The sequence below is a fragment of the Onychomys torridus genome, chromosome 12 (assembly GCF_903995425.1).
Source record: "Onychomys torridus chromosome 12, mOncTor1.1, whole genome shotgun sequence".
In the NCBI taxonomy this organism is placed as follows: domain Eukaryota; kingdom Metazoa; phylum Chordata; class Mammalia; order Rodentia; family Cricetidae; genus Onychomys; species Onychomys torridus.
This window is the reverse complement of record NC_050454.1, coordinates 74071540-74089728: the sequence shown is the minus strand read 5'-3', so window position 1 is coordinate 74089728 and position 18189 is coordinate 74071540. Positions and strand designations below refer to the sequence as shown.

Below are 18189 nucleotides of genomic sequence, written 5' to 3'. Positions count from 1 at the left end.
CCAGACCCAAAGCCTTCTTAAGGTCTTCACACGGCAGAACAGTTCAAATGTTGCCAGCCAAAAATAAATTCTTTGTTTAAAGCTGTATTGAATGAAATTAGATGAGTCATATTTGTTGAATGATGAATGAACCCTGCTGTGTATTCAGCCTGCTGAGGAAATCTGAGTGACAAAGGTCCTCCTGCCAGCATTCTGTAGCTCATAGACTCCTGGGTTGTCCCCATGGGTCACTGCACACTCTTTGGAAATGGCTTAAGGTAGAGTGAAACCAGCCACTCATTATTGTCTTCCCTCTGTCACTTTTGTCTTCCTAGTTCCACCTTTCATTCAACCTTTTGAGTTCCCAAGATTCTCCATTGGGCAGAGGGTCTTCATCCCATGTGTGGTGGTCTCAGGGGACTTACCCATCACCATAACCTGGCAGAAGGATGGCCGGCCGATCCCAGCAAGCCTTGGAGTGACCATTGACAACATTGACTTCACCAGCTCCCTGAGGATCTCCAACCTCTCCCTGATGCACAATGGGAATTACACCTGCATCGCCCGAAATGAAGCAGCAGCAGTAGAACACCAGAGTCAGCTGATTGTAAGAGGTAAGTGGAGAGATGATGCCCACATGGCAGTATCCCATGGCAACAGGGATACTAAATACTGTGAAAAGAATCAGCAAGATCTATTCCCACACTTAAAGAAAAAGAATGAGAAGAAGCACAGTAATACAAATCAAGAAGGAGTTCCTCTAAATTCTGAAACAAAGTTATGTTTGTCTAAGCTCTAATATGTCTGATAAAACAGCTTAGTAATATATGCAAGGGAAGGCTGTGGAGTCTGGGTAAGCAGAGTTTCCATTCAACACATATGTTTTTAAAGGGAAAAATTTGTTAGCCCTGACTTTATTATGCTAATTTTGTATGTCTTTTTAATCATATATCTTATCACTTGGATTCATAGCTGTTGAAATGAACATTTACAGGGGCTGGAGAGATAACTTAGCTTTGAAGAGTATGTACTGTGCTAGCAAAAGACCAGGTTCTGTGACCAGCACTGGTCCAGTAGCTCACAGCCACAACTGTAACTCCAGCTCCAGGATCTTGAAGCCTCTGGCCTCTCATGGTACCTGCACTCACAGATTCTCCCCAACCCTCCACACACATAATTAAAAGTAAAATAAATCCTTTAAAAATAACAATGACCAGTGTTGTATATCATCACAGCTTTTCTAAAGAGCTACAGCATGGCAATGATTATACAGATACTATCCTCCTTGCTCCTTGCTTCTATTTAGTGTTAAATACGTCAAGCTTTTGTGATGGTTTAAATTAAGATTACTGTCATAGTATCTATGGACAGCAATTAAAACAGGATAGTCTAGTATATAGAAAACATTGGCAGTGATCTCAGCCCTCCTCAGATGTGCTGGTTTTGCTTCAAATCTTTGCTGCAGACACCAGAGTCTCGTGATGGTTCAGGCTGCAAGTGTGACACAGTAGTAGTTGCCCATCACCCTGTCAAGCACGAATTTGATATGATTTCATGATTCTCTAAGGGTGCAATAGTCATGCACATTGAGAAGGTAACTATGAAGGAAAGGTTTACATGAATACTGATCATTTGCTCTTTCAAATCCCGAAACACTGGGGTCTCTGTGCAGTTATTATTGACAGGACCATCAATAGCAGTCTTCTAGAGCAGAGAGTTCCCTGTCCTTCCTTAGTCTGGAGTCTCACACCTCTCCTTTTCTGACAGAAATGAATACATTTCTTAATACTCACAGAGAACACTGTGCACCTGGAAGTCATGGGAAGAAGCCAACTTCATACATTTGGAAAATAAACAAAACAAAAACACTCTTAGAATTAATAAGCAGAAAACCAGATCTTCATTTAGAAATAAACAATAGATAGACATTGACTATGGGAATTAGGAAACTTCTCCCCTTTCTCCTACTTTTAAAAAGGTAAATGAAAATAAGAACCTCATTTTGTCTCTGCCTCCCAATTCTTCCTCCAAGCAGAATTACCATTGTTTGTGAAGGACATAACAGTGCGTTGACTGTCTTCAATATAATCTACTCTGAAGGATCGAGGTCAGGAAATAAAAACAGTAGATAAAAAAAAAAGAGCATGCTGAGTTTTTTAATCATTATTTTTATTATTATTACTTGCAATAGTAGAAAGAGCAACCAGAACTGTTTTGGCCAAGATCAAGGTCAGTTGAAATAGAGTTGACCTCACTCTTCAAGTTACAGAGTAGATTTGAATCTCATTAGTCATGGACTTTATTTTCAAAAATTAGCTTCTGTTCAATGTGCAGTGTGTCAGCAGGTGGGTAACAGAGCTATGAGGATGGAATGTGTATCACATACTGGCCACTGTGACTTGAAAGTCAAAGAGAACAAGGTACTGTGAGACAGAATCTCATGAACTGCAACATGCAACTCCTGGGTCATTAAAGGTCACGTGTGTGTGATTTCTGATCCTTAGCCAGAGCCATTAAAATGATGATCTTTGAAAATAGATCTGTCTTCCATCTCTGTGGGAAATGATTAACTTTTTCTCCAAAATCACTCATAAATGATTCTCATATTTTGCCAAAGTTTGCAATGTCACAGGGAGCTGGACAGGTTGCTAAGGAATCAGCTATCTTAGAGGAGGACCAGGTCTCTACCACTCATCACCACTCATGAAGCTTACAGGTTGACTCTGACATGTCCTCTGTTGGTGCCCTGGGTTTTGACCATGTGCTTACTTCACAAGTCTACTCTTCATGCCCAGAGACTCTAACCAGAGTGTTGACATAGACTGATTTATTTATTTTTGTTCCCTCTCCATGCTGTTTTTTTCCCCTTTTGGTTCTGGTTTAAGCGTACCTGGGTCTTGTTCATACATACAGTCATGATCACTGTGAGTTAATACGTGTAGTTGGCCTGTGGTATCCTGGGGACATTGTTTCCTTATATTCACCTGCTTCCTCTGGCTCCTACTGTCTTTCTGTCCCCTCTTCTATAATTGCCCTCAGCCTTTGGAGGAGGGTGTATTACATAGATATCCCATAGGGCTGAGAAGTCTTTGTTTCTTGTTCTCTGAACCTTGATTAGTTGTGGGTCTCTATCTATGTTAATCACCATCTACTATAAACAGGTTAACACAGAGACCCACAGCTGGTCAAGCTTCTCTGGTGAGAGTTGAGAGATGCACATATCTATGGATATAATGATAAGTCATTAGGAACTGGTTTAATAGTATGCCCATTTCTGTCCCAATAATGATGCAGGTATAGGTTTCATCTTGTGGGGTGAGCCTTATATCCCATCATAAAATAGTTAGTTACTCTCACAACGTTTGAACCACAATTTTACCAGTCAGTATGTCTTACCAGGCTAGTCATTCATTTGTAGCTCCCAAGATTCATAGCTTGGTAAGATTGGTGATTACTACTCCTCTGTTAGCCTTCATAGAATGTTTGGCATTATGAAAGCTAGCCAGTAGGGATGATGCTTCCAGGTGTGTCCCAGATTGACGTCTCCATGTTCTATGATTTAAATATGGGGTGTCTTCAGTAATGGGGTCTTACAGTCACATTCTGGAGGGCAACCAATAGCATTGGCAATAACCTATAATGTTTGTGGATCTATATAGCCTCGCTGGCTAACAACTCCAAAAGACATAGTCTGTTCCTGGTACTGTGACTTTGTTTATTAGCCTATAGTAGAAGCACTTGTTGCCATGTTATAGGGTAACTCTGTTTTTAATTCTTTTTTTATATGTGTGTATATATAATAGGAAGCTTCTACAGTAGCAGGTTTTAATTATCACACTGCTGCTGTGTGAGAGATGGGCTGAACTAAAAGGCATGGGGAGTCATTCCTAGTGAAAGCCCTCCATCAGTCTTGTCCCCTACCCTGAAGGCCCCGTGACCTCCTAAAACAGCACCTCCAGCTAAGATTCCAGTGTCCAAGTACATGAGTGACATTTTGCATTCAATCCACAACACACATTTGTCTAATAACAAGGCAATGAGAGTGTCACAGGCCTCATGGTGAGGGAAGAGGGGAGGGTACAAGCCTAAGACATTTCAGCCTTCATTGTTCTCCTAGTAATATCATAAGATATACCCATAAAGTCTCACCAACATGACAGCCTAAACATGAGCTGAACAAAGTCAACAACAGACATCCCAAAGTGGATGGGGAAAAGCCCACAGGGCCTCAACTGTACACAAAGAACTATAGGAATGCTGAGGGTGAGTTAAATAGTCTCCCCAGGGGAAAAGCACACCAGTTGGTTATCTAATACCAAATGGTCAAACCCAGAAACATATATAAAATAACAAATAACATTATGCAGACTGAACAGGTTATATTTAGGAATATATGCATCCAATAACAATGAATGGAAAAAAAGAGGCCATGAATTTGAAAGAGCATATAAGCATTTATGGGAGGGTTTAGAGGGAGGAATGGTGAATCTCAATATATATATATATATTTCCAGAACAAAATATTCTGATTAAAATTGAACTAAAAAATACAACATAACCAGTTTGGGATTTTATATCTATCATGCAGATTTTATGACAGGTCATTGTCCTATCATAAAATCAAGTCACCTTGAATAGTTTGTAACTGGCTATTGAGTCTGGAGAGATGGCTGTAGCAGGAATCTTAAAAGTTCTTATTAGTAAAATCAAACCCAAGGCCAGTTATTGGGGTGAATGCTGGAAGATCAGAGACACAGAACAAGCCACAGCTTCCTCACCTTGCCAGTTCCTCAGCTGGTTTTGTTTCCTCAGACTGCAAGCTTCTTAGTCCTCATCCAAATGAATCTCAGCTGAAATGTGCTGCTCCAAAGCCTAATAGTTTAACAAGCCAAATGCTTCTACTTTCTGGTCTTCACGCCTTATATACCTTTCTACTTTCTGCCGACACTCCCTGGGATTAAAGGCTGGATTTCTGGCATTGAAGGCGTGTGTCACCATGCCTGGCTGTTTCTAATGTGGCCTTGAACTCAGAGATCCAGAGGTATTTCTGTCTCTGGAATGCTAGGATTAAAGGCGTGTGCTACCGCTGCCTATCCTCATGTTTAATATTGTGGCCGTCTTGTTCTCTGACCCCAGATAAGTTTACTAGCCTGCACAACATTTTGGGAACACAATACCACATGGCTCAGCAGTTAGGAGCATTGGTTGCTCTTGCAGTTGACCCATGTACAATTCCCAGCACCCATGTGGAGGCTCACAACCGTTAGTGACTCCTTCTCCAGAGGATCTGATGCTCCTTTTGGCCTCCATCACTGCATGCATAAACTGCATCAATATACGTGCTGTCAAAATACACATGCACATAAATAAAATGTAAAATCTGGTTAAACAAGCAAAGAACCCTACAAGTAACCAATGTCAAGGTCCTTCTGGCTGTTTTTTTAAGTTCAGTGTTCTACCTGCATGTATGCCTGCAGGCCAGAAGAGGGCACCAGATCTCATTACAGATGGTTGTGAGCCACCATGTGGTTGCTGGGAATTGAACTCAGGTCCTCTGGACCAGCAGCCACTGCTCTTAACCTCTGAGCCATCTCTCCAGCCCCTCCTCTGTCTATTTTTCATCTCGTTATTTCATCAAGATAATGGCTAAAATTAAAGAAACTGCCAAAAAAAATGTCGGATATGAAGCTCAGTGAATATTTTCTCTCTTAAAGTCTTTATCCATGGTAGTCTTTGTTTTGGTTTCTTAAGAATCTTCCTAGTGATGTTTTCAGTGTTTTTGTGTTTTATTTTCTGAAGAGGAAAGAAACTATTCTTGGCTGTAAAGTCTTAAAACAACCATGGATATTTGTAAATCCAACACTTTATACTTGTTTTCAAATGACTATACCTTTTCTAATTTTATTTCATTTCTTGCTTCTTCTATCATTAGCAACTGTTACTTAGCATACATACCTGCCAGAGCCTGGAGCAGTGGCTGGGATGACAGAAGTTCATCTGGGATGTCAGGAACCTCTGGGCCAGTAGGACAGAGACACTAACAGACCAAGCAACGTGGCAAGCAGCAGACCCTCCGCCAAAGGAAGGAAGGAGGGCTACTTCACTTGGTTTAGGGGACACATGCAGTGATTCCTAAGGGGAACAAGGCAGGGTCCTGAAGTTTTAGCATAAGGCAGGGTCCTGAAGTTTTAGCACACAGCCACTAGATAGGATGACAGCAAGGAAGACATCATGTTCTGGAAAGCCTGTAAGGGAGGGGGTGGCAGAGAGCAGAAGGTGCTCATTGAAGTATGTGTGGAAGGTCAGCTGCATGGCTGACTTGACTACACACTCAAGGTCCTGGGTCCTAAGGAAAGTCTCAAGGCCATGGGAATCAATTAGAAGCATGGATCACCTTCTGGGGTGACGTGAGCTGGCAAGCACAGAGGCCTACAACAAAAGACTCCCTGCTCCCCATAAGAAGCAGAGACATGGGACCCAGGCGGTGGCTGCAGGAAGGACCCAGGGTCCAGGGTCACTGCAGAAGGTTCTTTGTTGTCCTTGGTGACCAGTTGTGTCAGGTCTATGTGAGAAGGCTTGATGACACATTTCCCCAAGGAAGTAGCCAGCCCACCACTGTTCTGGGTGTTTGAGCTGTCTTCCTGACAGTCCCATCCTCTCTGTCCTTAATACAAAGTAGCTGAGGAAAGGTGTGCTCTCCAGGCTCACACCCACTGCAAGTGGCAGCCCTTTGCTGGGGTCTGGAAACTGTGCAGCTGTGCTCAGAATTCCAGCTTTTGATGTAAATGGCCAAGTTGAGTCAGGAACTTTTTAATCACTGCTTTAGCTACAGCTTGTACTGAATAAATGGAAATAGAAATTTTAGGTAAAATTAAGACTCTTCCTGCTCACTGTCACTGTTCAGAGAGCATTCCACATTGAAAACTGGGGCCTTAGTCATTAACTTCAGAACACAATCTGGCACTTGGCTCATGAAAGATGCAAACATTAAATTGATACATCACATGAAAGTACAAAAAAAAGTATAGCAAATTGCTCTGTGCCTTTTACTTTAATCTTTCACTGGAATTGAGGAATGTCTCTCTCTTACATGCTTTAAAGTCTTGGTCTGAGATGTAGCTTGGGAAAAGGAGAAATAAAATGAGAAGTTTAGAGGTCTTGAGATTGCCTGTCACTGAGAGGGTGGTTTGGGACTCTTAGAGTGACAGGCTATTAATTACAAGAGCAAAACATACCTTGATAACAGGGAGATTGGTGCTCTTGATATGATCACAGACGATTTCGCAGAGGAATGCACTCTATGGGACTTGATATATAAGTGGGTTCAGGAAAAAAAGGAAGGTGCAGACATAATACTAGAACTTTCTGTAGAGTGACCATGCCTACACTGCTGCATGTGCACTGTCTGTGTGAGCATGGAAACATGGCTGACTTCTCTGAGCCTTGACCTTCTTATCTATACATAGTGTGATTTACCCTCTGACTTCAAGGGATTGTAAGGAGCTAACAAACTTTTTGACTGAGGCATGTGCTTACCAGAAGAGCCCTCATATCCCCTGAGCTTAGTGAACGTCCTATGATCAAAACAGTACCCAACCTCCTGCACTTAGATTCTGTTCTCACAGGGTGCAGAACCTGATGTGGGAGACAGTCAATCAGAGAAACAATATCAAGCTGCTGTAGTAAAATTGTGTGTTGGGTGGGGGGTACAGATGAGGGTGAAGGTGGAGGGTTCAGAGAGGGATGAGCTTTCAGCTGAGATGGAAGCAATGCTAAATAGAAATACACCAAACACAAAGGCATGGAGAAGTCTGTCAAAACCCAAAGCAAGACCATCCTGGGAACCAGTGAATGGGAAGAACTTTGAAATGGCTTCAGAAAAGCCTATGGGGGAGTGGTTTGCTAAGAGCCTGCAAAGCAGTTCAGGAGCCTGAGCCTGACCAAGGGCCAGTGAAAGCATGTGATGGCTTTGCAAGCATCCTTTTTATCACTGGGTGGAGAAGGCTGACAAAAGTGGCACCACACAGAAATGACAAATGGAGGCCAGCTAAGATAAGAAACAATAGTGCCTTCACCCTACCTATGTTTATTTCTCTTGAGAGCAAGGTGTAACCAGAACTGGCTGCAAACCATTTAGTTGGGATGTAAATCCTGCATTCCAGAGTAAGAGAGTAGGAAAGATTAAGATCAAAGAAGCAGTAAAAGTTGCTTAAATAAGTGAGTTGCTATTATGATCAGCTAGAGCTCATTCATACTTGATGCTTTCTAAGGAGATGTCCAGAACAGTGATTATTAAAGTATGACTTCAGGACCAACAGCCTCAGGATCACCTGGGAGATCATAAGAAAAGCAAAATCTGAGACTGTACCTCATACCCATGAGGTTCCCATCATCCCTGCAATGGGAAAGGTTAGGATATAGTTTGGTTATGAGCTCAGTAGTATATATTTCCTTCTGTGGTGTTTCAAGTAGCATTGTATATGAATAGTGGACAATTGAGCCATTAGTTACTCTCTTCACCATAAAATTCAGAAACCTGTTTATTTGTTTCTCAGGTTTTCATGAAAGCATGAATCAATGTGGAAATCAGAAGAGTGAGTTCTATTGTGAGAGAGAAAAACCTACTTAGGGAGCCCACGGGCTATCCTTGCCAGTTTGTGGAAAATTCTTGAGTAATGACATAGGAGAATTATTCTACTGATCAGGGACCATTTCCATCTGTAATTACACTGTACTTACCATGTGTTAATATCCCATATAGACATCTTTGATGAGTTTTTAAGCAGATATTTTTTAGCTTAAAGCCAAATTGAGTAGAGGGTCATGGATGAATGATAATGGAGAGTGTGCCAGCTGGATGTCTCATCCAGTAAAAAAAAAAAAGAACTCTTCCTCTTGGCAAGATTAGCTGCAGATTTGCCTCACACACTATGGACAATGAGTCTAGTGTGGTGTTTTAATTTTTAATCTACCCTGAAGGTTGCTGGTCATTTTTATTACATGGTGGTGGTCCTCCCATCATCCTGGAACTTGAGAGGCAGAAGCAGGAGGGTAGAGAGTTTGAAACCAACTTGAACTCTATAGCAAAACTCTGTCTCAAAAATAAAACAATCTTCTAAAAACCCAGGTTCAATTCTCAGCTCCCACATGACAGCTCACAGCCATCTGTAACCCCAGTTCTAGGGGTCCAATGCCCTTTTCTGACCTCCTTGGTCCCTGGACACACGACATTCAGACAAAATGCCCGTACATATAAATTTTTAAAAGGAAGGGAGGAAGAAAGAAAGGGAGGAAAAACAAGGGGAAGGAAGGATGAAGGAAAGATGGAGGAGAAGAAACGAGAAAAAGAGAGAGAAAAATAACCATGTATAATCTCTAGTATTTTCCTAGGAATAATCTCCTGGCCTTAAGGCATTTGACTTTTATTAATTCATTCTAAGTATATATACATCTGATTAAATTCATTTTTCTCAAAATGTTATTTACATAAAGTAAAGTTACTGGTCAGTTTACAAATATTCCGGATCCCATTGCTGTGTGGAGTACTTGTTTCAAAACTGGGCATCTTAATTTACTAAATGAAGCAACACTTAGAATCATTTCTTTCTTCCAACAAAGTCCTGAACTCTCTGAATCTCAACTCATTTTCTCCTGAAAAACAGTCCTATGAAATGGGTACCACAATTATCCCTAATTTGCATATTAGGAAGTTGAGCCATTTTGTAAACTTTACAAGGTCAAGATTCTGCAAGAATCAGCAGAACTGGAGACTTATGTGTTCATCATGAGCTGTGTTCTTTCTTGCCACTGTTACCTCTCCATGTTTAATGTCTTCTTAAAAAAAAAAAAAAAAAAAGAACTGGACTAAAAAATGGAAAAGGAGTTGTTCTCTCCAGAAACATTAGCCTAAGTTCTACCTCCAGCTGCTTTGATATAGTTCCCACATCCTTGGTTACTTCATGGTACAACTAGTCTTCACTGTGGCTTGAACCATTTCAGCATGTTTCTAAACTGCTTATTTCTGTGAGATCCTAAATACCTCCAGTCCATAACATGTGCTAGCTGGAATTCCCATCTCTCTGAACCTCCAAGATCCACACATGTGTCTCAATATTGGGAATTCTAGCATCTAAAACAAGTAAGATTAATTTTACCAGGTATAGGAAAGAATGGAGCACCACTTGTATGTCACATGTTTAATCTACAATGGATGTAACCCATCTCTCTCACAGGACATAGCTGTCTCACTGAGAGTCCACCCCACAGGGGATCCCCAGTCTGCTGCAGATGTGCTAAAAGTAGGCCACTGTCAAATGGCACTATTTCTAGAAGAATGTTCATTACGACTCAAACACTACTAACCTCCTAGCAGTTTAGCACAAAGCATTGAGCTGTAAGCAAAGAGCTGAGTATGCTGTATGTCCAGATGGATCTCTCTAGCACCTCCCAGAATTCACTCCATAACCAGGTCTTAATCTCGCGGGTTGTCAGTACACAAGAGTGATCTTGGCACCTTCCATTAACCAACCTCCATGGTTACACTGTGGCCCTGCCCACTGCATATATTTAGAAGAGTGGCCCATGTGTCCTGGTGAGATGTCTGGGGCAAAATTCATCACCATGCCGTGCTCTCTGCTACCCCTGGGGAGTGCTTGTCAGTCAGTTCCTTCATCTCTGCTAGAAGAAAGTCAGCAAGACTTTGACCAGTTAACCAAGGAAACACTCATCCTTGGTAAGTACAATTTGGGGAACAACATATTTTTACCTCTTCATTATATAGTGGCTATTATTCTCTTCTGTGTGGAGTGAATTCCTTGAGTGTCACATGTCCTTGGGTTAGCCAGTGCCCCTCACATCTATGAAAGGCCAGTTTCCCTACTACAAAACAAAATTTCCACTAAAAACAATTTGTAGGACCCAACCTGTTTCTCCCACTTGTCCTGAGCTGCAAACATGGCTGTTGCTTTTGTAATTGTGTGAAACGTTCTTTTCACTTGAAGGTTTACAGAGATAATTGTTTCATAAAATCACAACTTTAATCAGTGGCCCTGTCTGAATGACAACATTTCTCTTTTCAGTTCCTCCCAAGTTTGTGGTGCAGCCCCGGGACCAGGATGGGATCTATGGCAAAGCAGTGATCCTCAATTGCTCTGCAGAGGGTTATCCTGTGCCTACAATTGTGTGGAAATTCTCAAAAGGTATGAAGTGACTTGAACTGTTTATGTGCTAAACATACAGCATGTTGTCAACAATACTTGTGCTTTTGGAGATATTTCTTGCAGGTAGAGATGTCATCTTCTCTCATAATCCTTCTCATGTACACCCCAGTGGATCACTCAGGACTTATCATTCAAATCAGGAAAGACTTTCAACACCTGGGAAATACTACCTTCTCATCTGTATAATGACCATAGTTTACTTAGTGACTCAAACACAAACACAAGGAAGGAGGCACCGGTGTTGGAATTATTCATTGTTGGAAATTATTTACCTGGTGCTCTGTGCTTTTTTTTTTAGAGAACTAAAGTTAAAATAACTGACTGTTCAGATTTATCTGGGTAACTTAGAACAGTACTTACTGTCACCCCAAGGTGATACTTTCAGCCACATCCTCAGCTGAGTGACTGGAGTTCCCTGCTCCCACACCTCACACACCATGCCTTCTCTTTAGCATTTGTTAAATTGCAATGCGTGCCATGGACACTGAAGGTAATACCATTTTAGACATCAGAAAAATCATTTCCATTCATGATACAGTCTTCTCCGGGCAAGTTCCCCCAGCTGTTCCAAACAGGGAAATTCTCTATTCACATTCAGTGATTTATTCATCCAGTCACCAAGAGCCAGGCATCTACTGAGAAATGAGTCAGCCAGTCAGTCATGATCTTTTTCCCACCCAGCGAAGATGTGTTATTCATGTTCAATCATCGTGAGTATATTTGTTTCCCTGTTCACTTAACTGCAATTTGCATTCCAGGCATTTCTTTTTACATTATTTTCTTCCTGGGAAAACAACCACAATGGAAGGAAAAGCAAATGGTGAAGTTGCTGTCACCTTCTTGGTGTAGATCAGCTGAGGGGCTTCAGGCCGTGACTAGGAGAGCAAGAAAATTAATTAAAAAGGGAGGGAAGAAAACCCTTCCCTGTTGTAGCTCTTCTTCCATCTGTGGGAATCAACCTGTTCAAAGATAAAAGCTGCTACTTAGTCTCTTCCCCTGAGACTTACTTTAAGCCATCTCTGGAGCCCCATGTTGCATTATTATATTGAAATGGACGAACAGAACAAATTTAATTTAGCTCCTACCCACAGCATATTTGATTGTGTGAACATTTTCTTTGACATTTACCATGAAAATTATTTTTAATGTTGCCACTCACACGTATTCTCTGCTTCTCCTTGATGCTATTTCTAGACGTTTTGCACCCCTGCCATAAACCTCTTTTTATCCACTTCAGTGCCTGTGAGAGTAATTGTCTAGTGCAGGTAACTTCCTAGAAGTGACCTAGCATGACTCCATGGAAGGCCCTTAGTCTGTCTTAGCCAAGGGGAGTTTGCCCCCAACAGTGTCAGGATATGTGTCCCTTTTTCTCTTCAGTAGATAAGATCTTTTTACTTGTGTTATCTTTACACTCTTGTGAGTGAAAATGGCTTCCCCTTTTCTTTTGCATATTTATATCACTACATGTGTTTAAAATGTTTCATTCCTTGTTAACTGAAATTTCTTTTGGGGACTTTCTGAGACATGGTACTCTCATGCATGTCTCTGTGTCTTATTCATTTGTGAGCACACTCTGTACAGAATACATACCCCTTGACTGGTTGGGATGGTACCCACATTTTCATTTTATCTTTTCCCATCACTGATATGCACATTAAATCATAGTAGAATTTTCATCTATAAATTTCCCATGGAAATTCATATTCTTGGAGGGGAAAAAGGAAACCAGCATAAAAAAGTCTCTAGAAAGTGAAATATCTCACGAACAACAGGATGATTAAAAAACATAGGAATGATTGCTGTTGCTTTTAGTCAGGGCTGTCAGGCCTGTCCTCAGTAGCAGATATGTATAGATATGGTTTCTAACATCTGATCATGTGATCTCCTCTGTCTTATAATCATAATTTTCCAGTTAAAAATATGCTATGGATCTCTTTTTGTGGTACCAGATATTGAAATTCAATATGCCTTTTGAAAAGTCTGTGTGAGTTTATATTAACAAGTCAGCACTGCCAGTGTTAATAAAGTTTACAGGCGAGGCAGTGGTAGCACACACCTTTAATCCCAACACTCAGGAGGCAGAGGCAGAGGTAGGCAGATCTGTGAGCCTGGGGCCAGCCTGATCTGCAGAGTGAATTCCAGGACAGCCAGGGCTACACAGAGAAAAACTCTACCTTGAAAACTGAAGGTGGAGGGTGGGCTTTGCAAAGACTTACGTGAGTCACTCTTCCCCCTGTGTAGAAAGCTCAGCATTAGAGTTTCATTTGTGCTTTTAAGTTTTGCTTTTGATTGACAGGTAACTGCACACATGTAGCATACAATGTGTGCTTTTCATACTTGCGTGCATTGTCGCAAACATATCAGAAGAATCGGCATACCCACTATTCTTTCTTTGTAGTAAGAATGTGCCAAAGTCCTTTCCCCTGGATGCTCTGAAATGCATGGTAGATTGTTGCTATGGAGTCATCCTGCAGTGAAACAGAAAGACAAAATTCGTCTGTCCATTTCAATTAGATCTGCAGTTCATTGTTCAGTCTTGCCCTAGCCTCCCTCCTAAGCCTCTGATGTCCACCGCACTCTACTTTCCTTTTCTGTGAGATCAGCTGCTTTTTAATCCATAACTGGGTGAAGTCCTACAACCTGTCCAAGTCCCTCCATATTCCTTCAATATGATGTCCTCTGCTCATGCCTATGTCATCACAAATGAAAAGTTCTCTCCCTGGCTGGCCTAAGTTATCAGAGGCCCTAACCTCAGACCTATAGGAGAGTTATGCCATTTCCCCTAAGCTTCTGTAACCCTCAAGAGAGGTCTCCCAAGCTAGGGAGCAACTTCTACATTCCCATGGAGGAAGGGCCAGGAGGAATGGCTACTTCTCTGACCTAGGTTTGCTCCATTTAATGGTCTTTCTAGAACCTCATCACTAATCAGCCATGCTAGCATCCCCCTGGCTCCCTGGCCAGTTTACCCACACCATAAAGGAATCAGCAATGTGCTGTACTTAGGCATGCTATCATGCCATAGCACTGTATCTTACTAGATTTCAGGTGTCTCTAGTACTTCATTGCGTTTTGCTTTCCTTCAGTTCTTTATTCTTAGAAAATGTCATGCTGTGTTCCATTACATTGATCTTTGTAGATGTGTTTATTTTTCCCCTGGGATTATTTTCTGTAAGTAGAATTGCTGCCTCAAAGAGTAAACAATTTTTATAGCTTTTAGACACATTGACAGTTTGCCAGCATTTTATTCATTTGTACAGACTTCCTTAGTGTGGAGTAATGCCTGCTTCCTAGAACAAAAATAATGCTGTATTTTATGCCTGATTCTTAATGGTTTCCAAACTAATAGAAGAAGGTTTTGTGTTATTATTTTACTGAATCAATAAAGATGACACATTAAAAATTATGTCAATAATGGAATATGTTTCAAATAGTCAGGAGAGTCAGTGCAGACAGAAGTCCAGTTCCCTTAAATATGACAGAGCTCGGGGCTAGGAGATAGGGTTCAGAGGTTAAGAGCACTGGCTTCTCCTCCAGAAGACCCAGGTTTAATTCCCAGCATCCACATGGTGCCTCATAGCCATTTGTAACTCCAGTTCCAGGGGATCCTTAATTGCCTCTTCTGACATTGTGGGCATCAAGCATGTAGATTGTGCACAGACATATAAATACTCATATACATAAAATAAAAGTAAATCTTTTTTAATTAATTAATTTTACATCTCGACCATAGTCTCCCCTCCCCTCTCCTTCCGTCTGCCCACCCCAATCCACTCCTCCTCCATAATCACTCAGAAAGGCCCAGGCGTCCATGGGCTTTAGCAGTTCATGGCATATCACGCTGCCATAAGACCAAGCACCTCCGTCTGTATTCAGTTTGGGCAAGACAATCCAGCATGAGGAATAGGTTCTCAAGAGCCAGTCTGAGCACCAAGGACAGCCCTTGCTCCCAATGCTGGGAGTCCCACATATAGACCAAGCTATAGAACCTGGAAACAACCTAGATATCCCTCAAGTGAATAACAAATAAAGAAAATGTGGCATATATACACAATGGAATATTACTCAGCTGTTAAAAACAATGACATCAGGAAATTGAAGGCAAATGGATAGAACTAGAAAAAATCATCCTGAGTGAGGTAACCCAGACCCAGAAGACAAACATGGTATGTACTCACTCATAAGTGGGCATTGACTGGAAAGGATAACCAGGCTGCAATCCACAGACCCAGAGAGGCTAGGTAACAAGGAGAGCCTAAGTGGGGGATACATGGTTCTCCCTGGGAAGGGGAAATAGAGATCTCCTGGTTGGACTGGGGGCAGGTGGGCATGGGAACTTGAGGGATTGGGTTGGGTGTGGGTGAAGGGGGACAGTGCTGAGAGAGATGACTGGGGAAAATTAAATCTTATTTTTAATGACAGAGCAAATGCAGATAAACAGCCCCAGACCCTGAGACAGAAGGTTGCAGCACTGGTCTCAGGGCTGAGGATTCGTGAGTGCATCAAAGCAGCTGGGATACCTACAGCAGAAATTAAACAGTCTTAGCTGAAAAGTAACCTTGTCACAGTTTTGAACTTGGTTCTGAAGATACAAAACATATGGCATTACATTCCATCCCCTGATGTTACTTTTTGCACAAAAGTAACATCATCTCCTCTAAAAGACTTCAGAACACAGACTAAATTGCTTGGTGGTCTGGGCTTCATGAGACCCATAGCTAAACAACATTCTTTGCACATTTTCCATTTATAACAGAAGAAAACTGCTTTCGGGCACTATCTCAGGGACTTGCCCTCGCCCTGTACGTTGCCCAGGATTTGAAGGAAGGCTGTTAAAATGAGAGAAGAGACCCTGGGCACTCTCTGCTCTCAGTGACTGTCCACTGATTTCCTATCATCCAGGAATGTCCACGGACAAAGGTCTGAGCATGTCTGGGAGTGAAGAAGCAGGAAGGAGTCTGCAGTTAAAATATAACCAGGGAGGATCAGAAGCTGGGAACTTACCAAAGGCATGAAAGAGCTGATGTGAGCCATTCATATGTGCAAAGATAGAGAACTGATCATTAAGGTCCTGCTAGGGGTAATGTCTTAGGTTTGCTTTGCATTGCTGTTACTAATGCTAAGACCAAAAGAAGCCTGCAGAGGAAAGGGTTTATTTCACCTCTAGCTTATAGTCCATCATTAAGGAAATTCAGGCCAGAAATGCAAAGCAGGGACCTAGGGGTGGGAGCTGATGCAGAGACCATAGAGTAACACTACTTACTGGCTTGCTCCTCCTGGGTTACTCAACCTGCTTTCTTACAGAATCCAGGACCACCACCTGCCCAGGGTTGGCACCATCCACAGTGAGCTAGGACCTCTCCCATTAATCATTAATTAAGAAAATGTCTCACAGATTTGCTATATAATGGAAGCATCATCAAGAAAAAGAAAGAAAGAGAGAAAGGAAGGAAGGAAGGAAGGAAGGAAGGAAGGAGCAGGCAGGCAGGCAGGCAGATAGATAATGGGGATTTTTTAGCATGGCTTACAGACTGTAATCTGGCTATTCCAACAGTGATTGTCTTACTACCAAAAGGCTTAAAATTCTTTAGTTTTTCAGTCTTCAAGACTGGATGTCTCATCTGATCTTTAGTCTATGTTGGCATCCTTAAGGAGTAGGGTCTAATACCAGCAAAGGAATGCTCAGCAACAGGATAGATGAAGTTGCCAGTGAGAGTGAGGGCAAGCAAGCAAAAAGCAAAAGCTTCCTTCTTCCATCTCCATGTAAGTAGGTTGCCACCAGAAGGTGTGACCCAGATATAGGGTGGATCTCACTTAAAATAATCTGATTTTAAAAAAAAACACTAAAATCTCTTATAATCATGCCCAGAAGCTTGGGTTTTAGTTAATTATAAGCATAATCAAATTGACACTAAAGATTAGCCATTACAGATATGATGTTTGGAATGTTCCAGAAACATCAAGGGGGGGACACTGTCTAGAGCCAAGTAAGTGACAGGGTGTTGCAAGGTTAGATTCCTCTGTCAATCACTGTGAGCATATGGGTTTGCCAAGGGGCATAGGCTGCTGTGCAGGAGGTGATAATGTGTTCTTTGTTCTGTAACATTAGAGGCAGCCAGAGCAGCCCATGCTGCAACAGGACTACACTGGTGCTGGCGTGTGCCCAGAACAGATGGGAAAGAGGCAGGAAACACACTCGACCTGCTCAGAAACATTTGTCACAAGCAGGGTAGAAGGACGAGGAGTCGGAAGCTGGCTTTCTTAGCTGGCAGACAGGGTATGTGTGTGAGGGAAATGAGGAGTGGGAAATGTGCCCAGGTCTTTTGGCCTGAGCTGTGAGAGGAGAAGAGATGGACCCATCCAGGGAGCAGATCTTGGACTGGGAAAGAGGGAAGGAGTTTCTCTTTGCAGAACCTTTGTGAGTTCCCATAGCAACGGATGCCGGATGCCTTATGTCCTAAATGCCCTCCCTTGCTACTCTCCTCCCTCCCTCCCCCTGCACCTCCCATCTCTATCCCTCCCTTCTTCCGCCCTCTCTCTCTCTCTCTCTCTCTCTCTCTCTCTCTCTCTCTCTCTCTCTCTCTTCCTCTTTCTGTCTCTTGGTCCTCTCTCCCTCCCTCTTCTCTTTCCCCTTTTCTCTCTCCCATTCTCTATCTCTTTCCTTTCTCTCTCACTGTTTCTTCCTTTGCTCCTCCTTCTCTCTGCCTCTCTCTTCTTTTCCTTCTCTCTTCCTTGCTCTATTCTCTTCATCTACTTCCTCTTTTCTTCTATTACTTTCCTCTCTGTGTCTCTGTCTCTGTCTCCTCTACTGCTCTCTCCCTTCTTTCTCTCTGATGAGCACTTTCTTGCCTGATACCACAGGCCCTACTTCAGTTCTCTACAGTCCTGGGTTTGTTTTATGCCCCTCCAGTCTCTCAGCCACAGCATTTGCTGGGAGGGCTATCCAAATTCTTCCATCCGCCTTTCTTCTCTGGAAGGTTGGTGGCTCATACTC

General features: G+C 42.2%; 1 protein-coding gene across 3 annotated transcripts in view; it reads left to right on the top strand.

Moving 5' to 3' along the window:
• The window catches only part of Dscam (DS cell adhesion molecule), a 625088-nt gene that overhangs the window by 389779 nt on the left and 217120 nt on the right, over nucleotides 1–18189 (top strand). For all 3 annotated transcript variants that reach the window (XM_036203115.1, XM_036203114.1, XM_036203116.1), the window contains exons 9-10: nucleotides 315–593; nucleotides 11058–11177. In XM_036203115.1, coding sequence (XP_036059008.1) covers nucleotides 315–593; nucleotides 11058–11177 — 399 coding nt within the window. The remainder of the gene's footprint in view (nucleotides 1–314; nucleotides 594–11057; nucleotides 11178–18189) is intronic.